The 15,528-nt window shown below is 43.1% G+C and overlaps 1 protein-coding gene across 2 annotated transcripts in view; it reads right to left on the bottom strand.

Annotated features, from left to right (window-relative positions):
- Positions 1 to 15,528, bottom strand: part of unc5db (unc-5 netrin receptor Db) — a 229,237-nt gene that overhangs the window by 35,964 nt on the left and 177,745 nt on the right. For both annotated transcript variants that reach the window (XM_029638243.2, XM_029638246.2), the window contains exons 3-5: positions 8,889 to 9,032; positions 8,093 to 8,196; positions 2,061 to 2,241 (exon numbers count right to left, since the gene is read on the bottom strand). In XM_029638243.2, coding sequence (XP_029494103.1) covers positions 2,061 to 2,241; positions 8,093 to 8,196; positions 8,889 to 9,032 — 429 coding nt within the window. The remainder of the gene's footprint in view (positions 1 to 2,060; positions 2,242 to 8,092; positions 8,197 to 8,888; positions 9,033 to 15,528) is intronic.

Here is a 15,528-nt window from a genome sequence, read left to right on the forward strand (position 1 = left end):
CACTGTGAAAACACCACATCATCCAATGCGGGGTGGAAAGCATGATTCAGGCAAATCGGGCTGTCAATGTATACAGTGGGTATGTTAAGAAAATACCTCATCTGTTTCCAGATCCTAAGCGTATGACAAATGACTGGGTTAGAGTCATAAGTGGATTTTTTCCACATATGATGGGTTATTAACAAGTGCAGGGAGTGAGGAACGTTGACAGGAGGCCTGCTCAATCAAAAGCCATGCAGGCATATCCTTCTGTCTCATCGCAGGTAAGCTTTCCCTCCAGAAAGACACAATGTTCAGATTAGCAGCCCAATAATACAGTTTAAAGTGAGGAAGGCCAAAGCCCCCCTCTATTTTGTACTTGCATAAATGCTTCTTTGAAATTCTGCCTTGTTATCCCATAAAAATGGAGTTACTATTGAATCCAGTTTCTTAAAATAGCTTTGTGGTATGAAATTGGGTAGACATTGGAAGAGGTAAAGAAACCTGGGTAGGACAACCATTTTAATAGCGTTTATACAACCAACCAAGGAGATAGGCATTGTTTTCCAAAAATCTATATTTTGTTTAAGCTGATATATTTTCATGTCCCAATTCGCTTTCAATAGCTGATCAAGGTCTCTTGTCACTACAATGCCAAGGCTTGTGAACTTGTCCATCACTGTTCTAAACGGAGTAGATTGCAAAAATTGCATATCCACAGGCCGTGATATTGGCATCAACTCCCTTTTTTGCTAGTTTATCTTGTAGCCAGAGAAGGAGCCAAATGTGTTTATCAAGTTAAGTAAGGGTGGAATAGAAGTTTTAGGTTTGGACAAAAACAAAAGAACATTGTCTGCATATAAGGAAATGTTGTGCTGTGTGTCCTTTATTTTAACAGAAGCTATATCGGCACATGCCCGAATGCGAGTAGCAAGGGGTTCCATGGCTATAGCGAAGAGAGCAGGCGAAATAGGGCACCCCTGTCGGCACCCCTTGAACAAGCGGAATGACTGCGACATTTCTTGATTGGTTACCACGGACGCCATTGGGTGTGCATAAATAATTCTTATCCAATTAATAAATTCCTTTCCGAACCCGAAGTGCTCCAGAACCGACATCATATATTTCCACTCAATCCGGTCAAACGCCTTCTCTGCATCAAGAGCTATTACCACTGCCTCAACCTTATGATCGTGATACATTACGTTGAAAAGACGTCTCAAATTGTAGTGTATATGTCGGCCCGGGATAAAACCTGTCTGGTCAGGGTGTATGATGTCAGAAATATATGTTTTCAATCGGTTTGCCAATATCTTTGTCAACACCTTGTTTTCTATGGGGAGTAACGACACGGGGCGATAAGACGACATCTCCATGGAATCTCTATTTCTTTTCAAGATCAGTGCTATTGTAGCCTCATACAGTGTTTGCGGGAGTTTGGCATTTTCTTTGGATTGTTTAAACATTCGCAACATAAGTGGAGATAGACTGGCGCAGTACTTCTTATAGAATTCTATTACATATCCATCGGGCCCAGGGGCCTTGCTGTTTGGAAATTGTGTGTTAATTTCCTCCAAAGTTATCCCTGCATCGAGTGCAGAAGCTGCCCCCCTGTCTAGTTTAGGAAGTTCACATTCAGCGAGAAAGCATTCCATAGTTTGTGGATTCTGTTGTATTATTGACTGTATGTTTGTTTTACTCCATGTGTAACGCTGTGTCGTTGTATGTGTCGAACTGCTTTGCTTTATCTTGGCCAGCTCACAATTGTAAATGAGAACTTGTTCTCAACTTGCCTACCTGGTTAAATAAAGGTGAAATAAATAAATAAAAATCTAACATCTTTTTTTTTTAAACAAAAACACTGAGATGGGTCTCATTCATTTGTGTGGGGGCATGAAACACACAGCAACTTGATCTGAGGCGCACCTTAAACACTTTGGGCTGGTTCGCTAGCACAGATTAAGCCTACTGCCGCACAAAACATCTTCAATGAAGATTCTCCATTATCTGTGTCCGGGAAACGAAGTCTACGTTAGACAAACACAGTCAGCTAATGGGTGAAGCCCCGACCGGAGCCTTACCAAAAACAACCACAGTGGCTGTGGCACTCCGTCTCTTGGCCACAATGTTGCTGGCCAGGCACGTGTAGTTTCCCGAGTCGGACAGTCGTGCCTCGTTAATGATGAGATTGTGGTCAGCTCGGGTGTCAATGTTGTCGTCCGTCAGGGAGCTCACTAGCTCTTCGTTCTTCAACCACTCCACCTGCCCAGAGAGTGGGAGAGTTATTACAGACTTATTATAGCACACAACCTATACAACCAAACCACATCACACAATCACGTGACCACTGCCATTAGGCAGTCAGAGGAGGGCCATACCCATTACCAGCAACACAGACACAGAGAGGGAAACGAATTATGAATTACAAACTTAGTGATGCTTTACTGCTCCTACCCTGGTATATGTAACTGCATCGCTGCTTTTGCAAATTGCATTCACACTGGAAGAAATGATGGATTTATAGGGTGCAAAACAAACGCATGGAGTGTTTTCGAACTGCAAAAAACGTGCACACTTATTGCACTGCACTGGGCGCACACAAACACACACCCATACTCACAAAATGTTTTCATGGATAGGCCTACTGTATTCACTGCAGCAGGGCTACTCTAAACTACAACCAATCTGATGTCATTGAAGACTATACATTTATGACCTAGAAAAAGTAGAACTGGGAGTAGCCTGTATTCCCTTCACTTTAAACAAGCCTTGGAAAACGCATTCATTGGATTCCCGATTCCAAGGTGCAATTAAAAGATACCCTTTAGCAGGGTGGCATCAGAGGCAAGCAGTTAATGTACTAAAGCTAAAAGATAAGGGGGAAAAGACTGGGAATTTACTCTAATGTTCCATGATTAAAACAATGTATCACTGGATGAGAGCCGACTGGATGACGCGACAGTGGCGGTGGCAGAAGAGTATGTTCCTCTTCGTGTATTTATTTCAATTTGATCAGGGGAAATTTGCAAGTTGAAAGAGGCAATTAAAGAGTGGCACAATCTGCCTGGCCCTCACTGCTGATCTGTAGCACTATGCTCTACATTCCCGGGCTGTCGCCTGCCGCTGCTAACAGCCTTAGGGTAATGATGAAAAGATACGCCCGGCAGAAGGAAGAAGAGAAACTGTGGCTGGACAAATTAGCCCTGTAAGTGTGTGGCGGAGGATGTGAGAGATGAATGACCTAATTGGCACATTTGTTTCAATTAGGAGGCGGTTATCAGTGTTACAGGCTTGACAGACAGCAGGTTTCCAGGGCCCCCACACAGACACAAGGGGGTCCTGTGATTTCATTATGATGAAGATTGAGCCAACGGAGTGATGGTCATATTCTTCAGGTTGAGGCTGTGTGTATCTGTGGGGGTCTGGGGCTTGGGAGGACTGTGGGCAAGGGAGGACCTCTAATCTCCTGGAGCGGAGAGGAGCCAGAGGCTTGGGTGGGTGACAGTAAAGTCTTATGTCTGTAATGTATTTTTGTTGTGTGTTTGGACCCCAGAAAGATTAGCTGTCGCCATGTCAAACTGAGATAAAGATACACTACATGACCAATAGTATGCGGACACCTGCTCATCGAACATCTCATTCCAAAATCACGGCTTTAAAATGGAGTTGGTCCCCCCCCCTTTTCTGCTTTCCACTAGATGTTGGAACATTGGTGTGGGGACTTGCTTCCATTCAGCCACAAGAGCATTCGTGAGGTCGGGCACTGATTTTGGGCAATTAGGCATGGCTCACAGTCGGAGTAATAATTCATTCCAAAGGTGTTCGATTGGGTTGAGGTCAGGGCTCTGTGCAGGTCAGTCAAGTTCTTCCACACCGATCTCGACAAACCATTTCTGTATGGGCCTTGCTTTGTGCATGGGGGCAATGTCATGCTGAAACAGGAAAGGGCCTTCCATAAACTGTTCCCACAAAGTTGGAAGCACAGAATCATCTAGAATGTCATTGAATGTCATCCCTTCACTGGAACTAAGCGGACTAGCCTGAACCATGAAGAACAGCCCCAGAACATTATTCCTCATCCGCCAAACTTTACAGTTGACAATGCATTGGGGCAGGTAGCGTTCTCCTTGCATCCGCCAAACCTAGAATCATCCATCAGCCTGCCAGGTGGTGAAGCGTGATTCATCTCTCCAGAGAACGCGTTTAAACTGCTCCAGCATCCAATGGCAGCGAGTTTTACACCACTCCTGCTGACGCTTGGCATTGCCCATGGTGATCTTAGGCTTGTGTGGGCTGCTCGGCCATGGAAACCCATTTCACTAAGCTCCAAATTAACAGTTCTTATGCGGACGTTGCTTCCAGAGGCAGTTTGGAACACGGTAGTGAGTGTTGCAACCGAGGACAGATCATTTTTTACTCGCTACACGCTTCAGCACTAGGCAGTTGCGTTCTATGAACTTCTGTGGCCTACCACTTCATGCCTGAACCGTTGTTGCACCTAGACGTTTCCACTTCACAGTAACAGCACTTACAGTTGTCCAGGGCAGCTCTAGCAGGGCAGAAATTTGACAACCTGACTTGTTGGAAAGGTGGCATCCTATAACGGTGCCGCGTTGAAAGTTACTGAGGTCTTCAGTAAGGCCATTCTACTACCAATGTTTGTCTATGGAGATTGCATGGTGGTGTGCTCGATTTTAAACACCTGTCAGCAACGGATGTGGCTGAAATAGCCGAATCCACTGATCTGAAGGGGTGTACACATACGTTTGTATATATAGTGTAGATGCAATCAGAGACCTGGGTGGGTGGGTGACAAGTAAGGCTTCATCATGCTTCCAATCCAAAACAGTTTGTGTATATTATGACAACAATTTGTGGAAAAAAAAAAAAAAAAATCGTCTTTGGCAAGAGTTTTTTTCGGCTGTTCGTGCACATACATTTTTGTCTTGAGGCAAGCTACATTTTGGTAGCAGAAGTCTACGCTGCTTCATCAGTGATTGGTCAACAGTAAAGATTATTCAATTATGTTTGTTGTCGTTCAACGAGAGATGACTCATTTTCATGCACATTTCTTCAATTGAGAAATAGTGCACCAAAAATGATAAATTCATTACATATTTCTTGACCTATCTTATATTAATTCAGACTATTTTGAGGAAGTGTAAACTGGTTACGGCATCTCAACAAAGACAAACAGGACTATTGCAATTTTTTTCTCATTTTTCAAGCAGCCTTTTTTTAGGGAGTATGCGAGGCACAGACGTTAGGAGCAATCCGAACCTAGCACCCAGACGCCTTTAGAGACATATGGGTGGGTGACACTCAGCAGCATAGCTGTGGAAGTGTTGATAAATGTATTGCATTGGCTCTGAGAGTGTGCAGCTTTTCTTTTCTGGGTGACACTACCGTACGACTGGGTCTTTGTCCCTTCCCTGCTCTCCTGTGGAGTTACTGTAGTTTCAAGATGACACACTCTAAAGTGCTTAAACAGGTAATAAGCACTCTAAAGTTTTTAAACAGGTAAGAGCATAGAAATGCTGAGTCATCGAGTCATGGCTGATTCTCTGAGGATTTCACAGGGTGTGTCCAAATGGCACCGTACTTCCTGTATAGTGAACTGCTTTTGTCCAGATCCCTATGGGCCCTAGTCAAAAGAAATGCACTACATTAGTCGTCAAATAGTAGGAAATAGTAGGGCTGGGATTGGCCAGGGACCTCACAAAATTATATTATCACGATACTTAGGTGCCGATACGATATGTATGGCGATTCTCATGATTCTACATGTATTGCGATTCCGTACTGTGATTTTATTACGATTCAATGTTCACTATATGGCTGAGAAATCAAATGTACAAAGTAAAAGTAAAAAGTGCTGAAAACAAAATGGCTCTGTATTTTAAAAGAACATGGAGAACAAGCTATGAATGAGTTAAGGTGCAGGTATAGCCAACTAGCGTAAAAATAATATTGCGATACAATATATCGTCAACAATAATATCCCAATATGTAACTGTATCAATTTTTTTTCCCCTATCACTAGGAAATAGGATGCCATTTGGGACACACACAGAGTTCGTAGTGCTCCCCTTCAGCCAACAGTGCTGAGGAGCCATGGAAGGTCCGTAGATGCCAGTGGCGTAGCCTGTGACAGTGTGGGTGGGGTAACTTTTTAAATTGTTGTATATCTGATCAGGACAATTACATGGATTAAACAACTCTGAAAGACAAGCCCCAGGGACAGGAAGATAACGTGGGGGCTTACTGAAGACTGTGTTGGATGCCACCACCAAATGTGTTAGTAATCCACGAGCACACACACACACAGATTGAGCCAAATCAAAGGCTTTGAACTTGCCTCTGTGTGTTCATGTCTGTGTGAACCTGACATACATACAGACAGGGGAGGGCTGTGATGGAGCTATCGCCACCGCTGCTGTGGTCACCAGCCAGGAGGTTAATCAAAAAAGATAAGGGAACACAAAGTGGGGTTGTGTAGCTGGCCCGCCTCCAAGTTGCATCCCAAATGCTACCTCTTCTCCCCTGAGCAATGTGGCTGGAGCACATTCCTATTCCACCTAGATCTGTCTTATCTTAAGGAAATAAATAGAGGGAGCAGGGAGAGCTCTTCACTACACTGCCTGACCAAGCTTGGGAATGTAATTGCTTGGCTCATCATTTGCTGTCTTGGATGCAGGGCCGGCTCCAGGCATAAGCGACATAAGCAGCCGCTTACAGCCCCCAGCTGCTAGGGGGCCCGACCAAAATCTCTCTTAGGGCCCCCAAAAGGCTAGATCCGGCCCTGCTTGGAGGAACTGTGAGGAAACAACAGAGGGAGCAGGGCTAGGGAATTAGAAGCATGAGGGCACATAAGGCTGAATGTGTGGGGGTGCTGCTATATGCTAACTTATATAGCTAAGTATAATATAATATAGTTAAGTATAGAGTACCTTTCCCAAACATGAATTCAACGGAGTACAGACATACTCCCCATCAAGGTGGCTAACATTGAATTCTTTATACGCCCAAAAAGTAGAAATTCACCCATTTACAATTACTCCCTTTGATTGATGTGAACAGTAAAGTTTGTGTATTGTGGGAGAAACTAACATGAAAGGAATGCAATTACATTTGGAATGTAATATCCATTTTGTTTTACACAATGGAATAACACTGAGTTTAACAAGCTAAGTTTAGTTCCTTTTCTACAGTTTCACTTAAAATAGGCTAAATTAATCAAAAGCAGTAATGAAAATAGCATGTCGTACAAATAGTCGCACAGCAGCACGCCAGTGTGCTCTTCTTTTTTTTTATCCAATGCGGGTTTTTTTTCCACCATTTGTGTCCAATTACATTTGAAACACTCACCCTGTGAGAGTGCTTCCCAAATGGTACCCTATTCCCTATATAGTGCATCATGGGCCCTGGTCAAAAGTAGTACACTATATAGGGAATAGGGGACGGAGCCCTGCAATTTTTCAGCATTTATTTGTGTCATAGAAATTGGAACCCAGGCCCGAGTCAGTTCAATGTGTTTCATCTCACATTAAGGTGTGGGCTCCCGAGTGGCGCAGCGGTCTAAGGTACTGCATCGTAGTGATGTGGCGTCACTACAGCCTGGGGTTCTTTTCAACGTCAAAAAACCCCAAACATCTTATCTGTTTTTTTGGTTGAAATCTGATTGAACTACTGACCAGTGATCAAAATGCTACTCAATTAATAGACACCAAACTATATAAACATGTGCATAGTGCTCATGGGCCATGCACCCATTGCATATACTGTAAGAAACTAGAACCATTACGATTATTACAATTGGAGCGATGTTCTTTTTTAGCAATTAACATCAACAAAAGATAGGTGCATCCAACAACAACATTGTCATTATAACAAATCACAGTGTGTAGTGTATGCCTACCTCTCCCATTTACACAGTTGGGAAGAAATATATTTTCAAAGCAGGCAGTTTCCCCTTGCTGCAAAGAGTTGAAATGTTCAAATCTAGAGTATTTCAACAGCCTGGAGTGTAAGGTAAGCTGTTCCCCTGCACAGAGAGGCTCTCATCTTGTTGGAGGGGTGTTAAGTGTTAAGGACTGGGAAGCTGGGGTCTTACCTCTGCCGTGGGCACTCCCTCTGGGGGGCGGCAATGCAGCACGATCATCCCTTTGATTGGCACTTCCTTCCCCTGGGGGTCCTGCTCAAAGTTCTTCCTCAGGTCTGTGTGGGGAGAGAACACCGTGCTGTCAGTCCGTGCCATGTCCAGCCTGCCCTCAATCTCCCCATCACTAACACCACTTGCCACTGCCACTCTCCCTGCCTGGCCCTGCCCTTGGTTTGGACACAGTATCAACCTTGCGAGTGAGAAACGGGCTGGGGGGATGGATGAATTGGGAGCTCATCTCCTTCCTTCCTTCCTTCATCTGCCTGCAGGTTCCCAAGGTCATTTGGAGGATAGACTGCACTGGCTGATGAGTACTTATACTTTATAATATGCCCATGAAGCTTTACAGTATATGCCAAGGACATCATTTTTTCTCTACGTTGCACTCTGCTTTAATCTATTTACTCCTACAGTGCAGTTTTGTCCATTCACTGTAATGTGAGACTGTGGTATTACCATATAAATATAATGAGTAGGATGGGGATCAAACCTCTAACCATGACAATTCTACTGGCAACCTCCTGGCAAAACTCAAAATGGCCACCAGTCCACCCATGATGGCAAAATTGACCTGAATGGAGACACCTGTTCTATTCATTCTAATTCTATGGGTCAGTGTTTCCAAAGCCTGGTTCTGTGCTCTAGCACTAACATACCTGATTATACTAAAGGCTTGTTGATTGGTTGAATCAAGTATGTTAGCGTTAGCGCAAAAACTAAAATGTGCATTGCTATGTAGGCTACTCACATGCGATGTGTACCGTGGCCTTGCGGCTCTTGGAGGTGCCCAGGTGGCTCCAGGCCACACACAGACACCAGTAGTCCTCTGGGCCGTGGAAGTCCTCCACCTGCTGACGGGACACGTTGATCAGCACCTCACGCACCTTCAGACCTGCATAGTGGAAAGAAACAGCCAATAAGTGGTCTTACTTGTTAGATCAGGTGTTATTTAGAGATCACAGCACAAGTGCCAGGAACATTTACAGGACCTCTAGTTCTCAGTCCTTGGAATGTGCTAACCATAGTTGAGAGATCCTAACAACATATTTAAAGGGGAGGAGGGTGGGATCTGATCAAATATTTAGAAAGTCTGTCTGGTAGTATTGATCAATAGTTTCCCAAAATACAATTTTAAAAATACATTTGGTTTTTATGGTGGCCTGACACACTGCTCCAATCAGTGTGTCTAATGTTATTCTGTTCTCCCTTTACTCTATGCTGGGTATTGAAAATGCATCACAGATGAAATAGGCAGTCCCCTAGGCCTCTCTTAGGATTCTGTTGTGTGTGATGCAAAATAGTGCGAACAAGAAAAATAGTTGCCTAGAGCAACATAATCCCCACTAACAAGCTTAACATCAGATCCGCTTCAAAAGAATACTCTAGTATGTACAGTAACCATGACACAATAATAGTACATATACCACAGTGACACAAGCACAGCTAGCACAATGCAAACGCAGCATATTTTTTAGAACAAGCACATTAAAGTGTGTCTGTACGAATGGACTCTCCCTATTCTGAAATCCTCTTAGCGGCGCAGCGCAAAACTCGCCAACTGAAATCGATGCAGACCTGTCACACAGTTTAGAATTGTTAAAGGCTTCCATTTTGTATCTGAGTCATGGGCTTAGGGATCTGCCATGTGTGTTTTCTTTCCTCCTTTTCAGAGCCTTGATAGCCTGCAGGCTTCCCAAACACAGGATTAAAGAAAAGATGCAACGTGGGGGTTTATGACAGAAAATGGTACCCTATTCCCTATATAGTGTACTACTCTGGTCAAAAGTAGTGCACTATATAGGGAATATGGTGCAATTTGGGACACACACCGAGTCTCTTAACACCCCCCCTCCCACCCCGCTCTCCTCTCCTGCACACAACAATAAATGATAAATGCAGCCTAATCTGACATGCTCATTGAGTCATAACAGCACATTTACTGCACAGCATATCAGAGTTTTGAATAAATAACAATTCAACTCCACACTAAATAACTGCAGGGAACATGGATATTAATGTGGATATTAACATATATTAATGTGTGTGAGAGAGAGAGAGAGAGAGAGAGAGAGAGAGAGAGAGAGAGAGAGAGAGAGAGAGAGAGAGAGAGAGAGAGAGAGAGAGAGAGAGAGAGAGACAGCTGCATGTGAGCTCGCATTTTTCAGCATGTTTTTTTTAACAAAAGATTAGATTAAGATAAACGTATATTTTTCGGCAAGGACATATACAGCATACTACCCTCCACAACATAACCTTCACTCCAAATCAAAACTTCAAACCTACAACCTGATTTTGGACAAAATTACCGGGAAGGATTTAAACTACCAAAGATTCCTATTTCCAAGCCATACAGCAAATGCTCTGGCAAACAAACATAAAGCTGAAAACACCATCCAACCTGGAACTGGAGGCCTTTGAAGCCCCCTCCTGCTGTTCAGAAACCATCCCCTGGCATTTTCTACAAGGAATCTGCCTCCAGAAAAAAGCTTCTCCCAAGTGGGTGTGACACCTACTCCTGTTGCCTGCTGCACTGCTGCTTGGATTCCACCTGGCGATCTGTTCACCGTCTGCCCTGGCCTGTCTCCCCCTGTCTGGTACAGGTACCCCCGCCACACTCCCGAGCTTTCGTTTGCCTCCAGCACACACGCACTGTTGAGCGAGCGACTCTGAACTTACAATGGCTAGCCCCAAGTCGTTTAATTTTTTATTGAGCTTTATGCTAGAGTGGCTTGCGAAAGTATTCACCCCCCATGGCATATTTCCTATTTTGTTTCCTTACAACCTGAAATTAAAATGGATGTTGGGGGGGTATGGGTTGTATCATTTCATTTACACAACATGCCTACCACTTTGAAGATGCAAAATATTTTTTTATTGTAAAACAAACAAGAAATAAGACCAAAAAAAAACAGAAAACTTGAGCGTGCATAACTATTCACCCCCCCCCAAAAGTAAATACTTTGTAGAGCCACCTTTTACAGCAATTTTAAGTCATACTACAGATTCTCAATTGGATTGAGGTCTGGGCTTTGACTAGGTCATTACAAGACATTTAAATATTTCCCTTTTAACCACTTGAGTGTTGCTTTAGCAGTATGCTTATGGGCATTGTCCTGCTGGAAGGTGAACCTTCGTCCCAGTCAAACAGATTTCCCTCACGAATTTCCCTGCATTTCGCACCATCCATCATTCCTTCAATTCTGTCCAGTTTCACAGTCCCTGCCTATGAAAAACATCCCCACAGCATGATGCTGCCACCACCATTCTTCACTGTGGGGATGGTGTTCTCAGGGTGATGTGAGGTGTTGGTTTGTGCCAAACATAGGGTTTTCCTTGATGGCCAAAAAGCTAAATTTTAGTCTCATCTGACCAGAGTACCTTCTTCCATATGTTTGCGGAGTCTCCCACATGCCTTCTGGCAAACACCAAAAGTGTCTGGTTATTGTTTTCTTAAAGCAAAGGATGTTTTTCTGGTCACTCTTCCGTAAAGCCCAATTCTGTGTGTACGGCTTAAAGTGGTCCTATGGACAGATACTCCAATCTCCGCTTTGGAGCTTTGCAGCTCCTTCAGGGTGATCTTTGGTCTCTTTGTTGCCTCTCTGAATAATGCCCTCCTTTCCTGGTCCATTAGTTTTGGTGGGTGACCCTCTCTTGGCAGGTTTGTTGTGATGCCATATTCTTTTCACTCTTTGTCATAGCCGCTTGCTAAAAAACTTTAATGAGCAAGCCTTCCTTCATGACCTGGCCTAAATTGGTATAGAATCAGCTGTCAAAGACACTTGGACCTTATTTTTTGATATTCAGTGGTATTGTAAACAAACACAACCCCATAAAGAAAATGAGAATTAAAAACAGGTTCAGCCCCTGGTTCAACCGTGATCTTGCAGAGTTACTCCACCTCAAGAATTCCATTTGGCGAAAGGCTCAGCACACGCACACTCAGGCTGACTGGCTCTCGTTCAGGCAAATGAGAAATAAGTGCACTTAGGCTATCTGGAAGGCCAAGGTTAGTTACTTTAAGGAGCAGTTCTCTCTCTGTGGGTCTAACCCCAAGAATTTCTGGAAAATGGTTAAAGACCTGGAGAATAAACCCTCCTCCTCACAGCTGCCCATGTCCCTTAATGTTGATGATGTCATTGTTACTGACAAGGAGCACAGGATTCCTATTTGACTCAGCAATGCCTCCTTGCCCGTCCAACATTTCCTCATCTCCCACCCCTTCTAATGCAACTAGCCCCGATTCTCCTCCCTCCTTTTCCCCTGCCCCTCTACAATGTTTTGCCCTGCAGGCGGTCACCGAATCTGAGGTGCTAAAGAAGCTCCATAAACTTGACCCCCCAAAAAACATTTGGGTCAGATGGTTTAGACCCTTTCTTCTTTAAGGTTTCTGCCCCTGTCATCGCCAAGCCTATCTCTGACCTTTTTAACCTGTCTCTCCTCTCTGAGGAGGTTCCCATTGCTTAGAAGGCAGCCACAGTGCATATTTTATTTAAAAGGGAGAGATCAAGCTGATCCTAACTGTAATAGGCCTATTTCTATGTTGCCAAAAGTGTTGGAAGTACTTGTCAGTAATCAACTGATTGGCTTCTTGATGTCTATTGTATTCTCTTGGGTATGCAATCTGGTTTCCACTCAGGTTATGGATGTGTCACTGCAACCTTAAATGTCCTCAATGATGTCACAATTGCCCTAGATTCTAAGCAATGTTGTGCTGCTAGTTTTATTGACTTGGCTAAAGCTTATGATAAGGTAGACCATTCCATTCTTGTGGGCCGGCTAAGGAGTATTGGTGTTTCTGAGGGGTCTTTGGCCTGGTTTGCTAACTACCTCTCAAAGAGTGCAGTGTATAAAGTCAGAACATCTGCTGTCTCAGCCACTGCCTGTCACCAAGGGAGTACCCCAAGGCTCGATCCTATACCCCACGTCTTTCTCAATGTTCATGAGGTAGTCACCTCATACAAGTACTTGGGAGTATGGCTAGAAGGTACACTGTCCTTCTCTCAGCACATATCAAAGCGTCAGGCTAAAGTTAAATCTAGACTTGGTTTCCTCTATCGTAATCGTTCCACTTTCACCCCAGCTTCCAAACTAATCCTGATTCAGATGACCATCCTACCCATGCTAGGTTACGGAGATGTAATTTATGGATCGACAGGTAAGGGTGCTCTCGAGCGGCTAAATGGTCATTATCATTCGGCCATCAGATTTTCCACCAATGCTCCTTATAGGAAACATCACTGCAGTCTATACTCTCTAAACTGGTCATCTCTGTATACCCGCCACAAGACCCACCAGTTGATGCTTATTAATAAAACCCTCTTAGGCCTCACTCCCCCCTATCTGAGATATCTACTGCAGCCCTCATCCTCCACATACAACACCCATCCTGCCAGTCACATTCTGTTAAAGGTCCCCAAAGCACACACATCCCTGAGTCGCTCCTCTTTTCAGTTTTCTGCAGCTAGTGACTGGAACAAGCTGCAACAAACACACAAATTGGACAGTTTTATCTCCATTTATCTTCATGGACACTCTTACTGACAGTTGTGGCTGCTTCACGCAACGTATTGTTGCCTCTACCTTCTTTCCCTTTGTGCTGTTGTCTGTGCCCAATAATGTTTATACCATGTTTTGTGCTGCTACCATGTTGTGTTGCTACCATGTTGTGTTGTCATGTGTTGCTGCCATGCTATGTTGTTGTCTTAGATCTCTCTTTATGTAGGGTTGTGGTGTCTCGTCATGATGTGTGCTTTGTCCTATATTTTAATTGAATTTTTAATTGTTAATCCTAGCCCCCGTCCCCACAGGAGGCCTTTTGCCTTTTGGTAGACCGTCATTGTAAATAAGAATTTGTTCTTAACTGACAGGCCTAGTTATATAAAGGTTAAATAAATAAAAAATATATATAAATGGATGGATTAATAAGGGCCCTATAGAATCGGTTTTATTTTTTGCTTAATTCCATTTATTTATTTATTTAAAATTCTTTCTTCTCCGTTTTGTTATTACAGGTTTCAGATTTGAATCTGCCATGCAGTATTGAGGGAAAGAGTCTACCAGAACAAAGTGCTTATCTTAGTTCAAAACTCCTAATTCCCAAAATGGGAGAACTAAACAATATTTCTACTTTTGAGAATGTGGGAATGGTCCGTGGACACTTAAGAGGCAGTCATGACAGGTTTGTTTCATTTGGTGATCTCATGAAGCACAGGAAACACACATAACTGTATCTCTTAAAGTGTACATTTCCCAGCTGTCTGGTTTACATATATTCATTGTGAAACATATGTGATTAAACATGAAACTATTTGTGAAATATGTCATGTAATGTTAACATTCTAAATGGGAGTACGGATTTTCCTATAAAGATGAACTAGTCAGTGGCCATACCCCCATGAGCCAAGACATCACATTAGGCGTCATAGAATGGCCCCTTCTTCAACAGAGGATAAAACCCACTTCCTACGAAATATACATTAAAGTCAGGGAACGCCGGGACAGAGTCCCCAAGTTGGATTGGCTACAATTCTATAGGCTACGGAGATAATACAGCTGTAGTTTTGGCTACACAGCTGGAAATGGTTAAACTCTGAGACTATAGATCACTACAGAATAAGAGCAAATCTTTGACGTATAATTACTAGTCTGCAGCTAGAAATTACATAAGTCTAGAACGAGAATACCGACAACTGCTGAAGCATCTATTTTATGAGAACATTTTTGAATGGTACTCTGAAGTAACCATTCTAACCACCTACAACCACAAAATACATTGTGACTTCTGGGAAAGTTAACCAGAGAGACTGATGAACTCTACAGGATGATTGAGGATTCCAACAGAGAAGACAACAACGACATGGGTCGTAAATATATACATTCCAATTATGCTCCAATGAGTGGACGTTCATGTGCAAAGGATTAGCATATCAATGAATATAATTATCGACTGTGTGTAGTGAATCCATTTAGTCTTTCCCGCTCTTTCTCAGTCCCCACCCCTTTCTTTTGTCTACCAAGCCATCTTATCGGCATACCGCACTAGGGTTTTTTCGATCATTGTTAGTAACCAATATCTACTGTTTGTTTTGTATGTATTTCTGTGATTAGTTAGTTAGTAAATAAATAATTTAGCCAATTTGTATATTGCTGATTCATTATGGAAACTAAGGTCTGTGCAGATATCCAAGGGTTTGCGATGTTCAGTAATGAGAACTGATGAGGTAATAATTAATTAATAGAGGACCAATTGATTAGACATTAAAATATCTGAAGAGTTATATTCGGAAAATTATAACTGGGTAATCTCAACATTTACCGTGATGCCCCGACTTCCTAGTTAACTAATGTTTACATGATCAGTTTAATCACATAATAATTAAACCTAGAGA

The sequence above is a fragment of the Oncorhynchus nerka genome, linkage group LG27, assembly GCF_034236695.1.
Source record: "Oncorhynchus nerka isolate Pitt River linkage group LG27, Oner_Uvic_2.0, whole genome shotgun sequence".
Lineage (NCBI taxonomy): Eukaryota > Metazoa > Chordata > Actinopteri > Salmoniformes > Salmonidae > Oncorhynchus > Oncorhynchus nerka.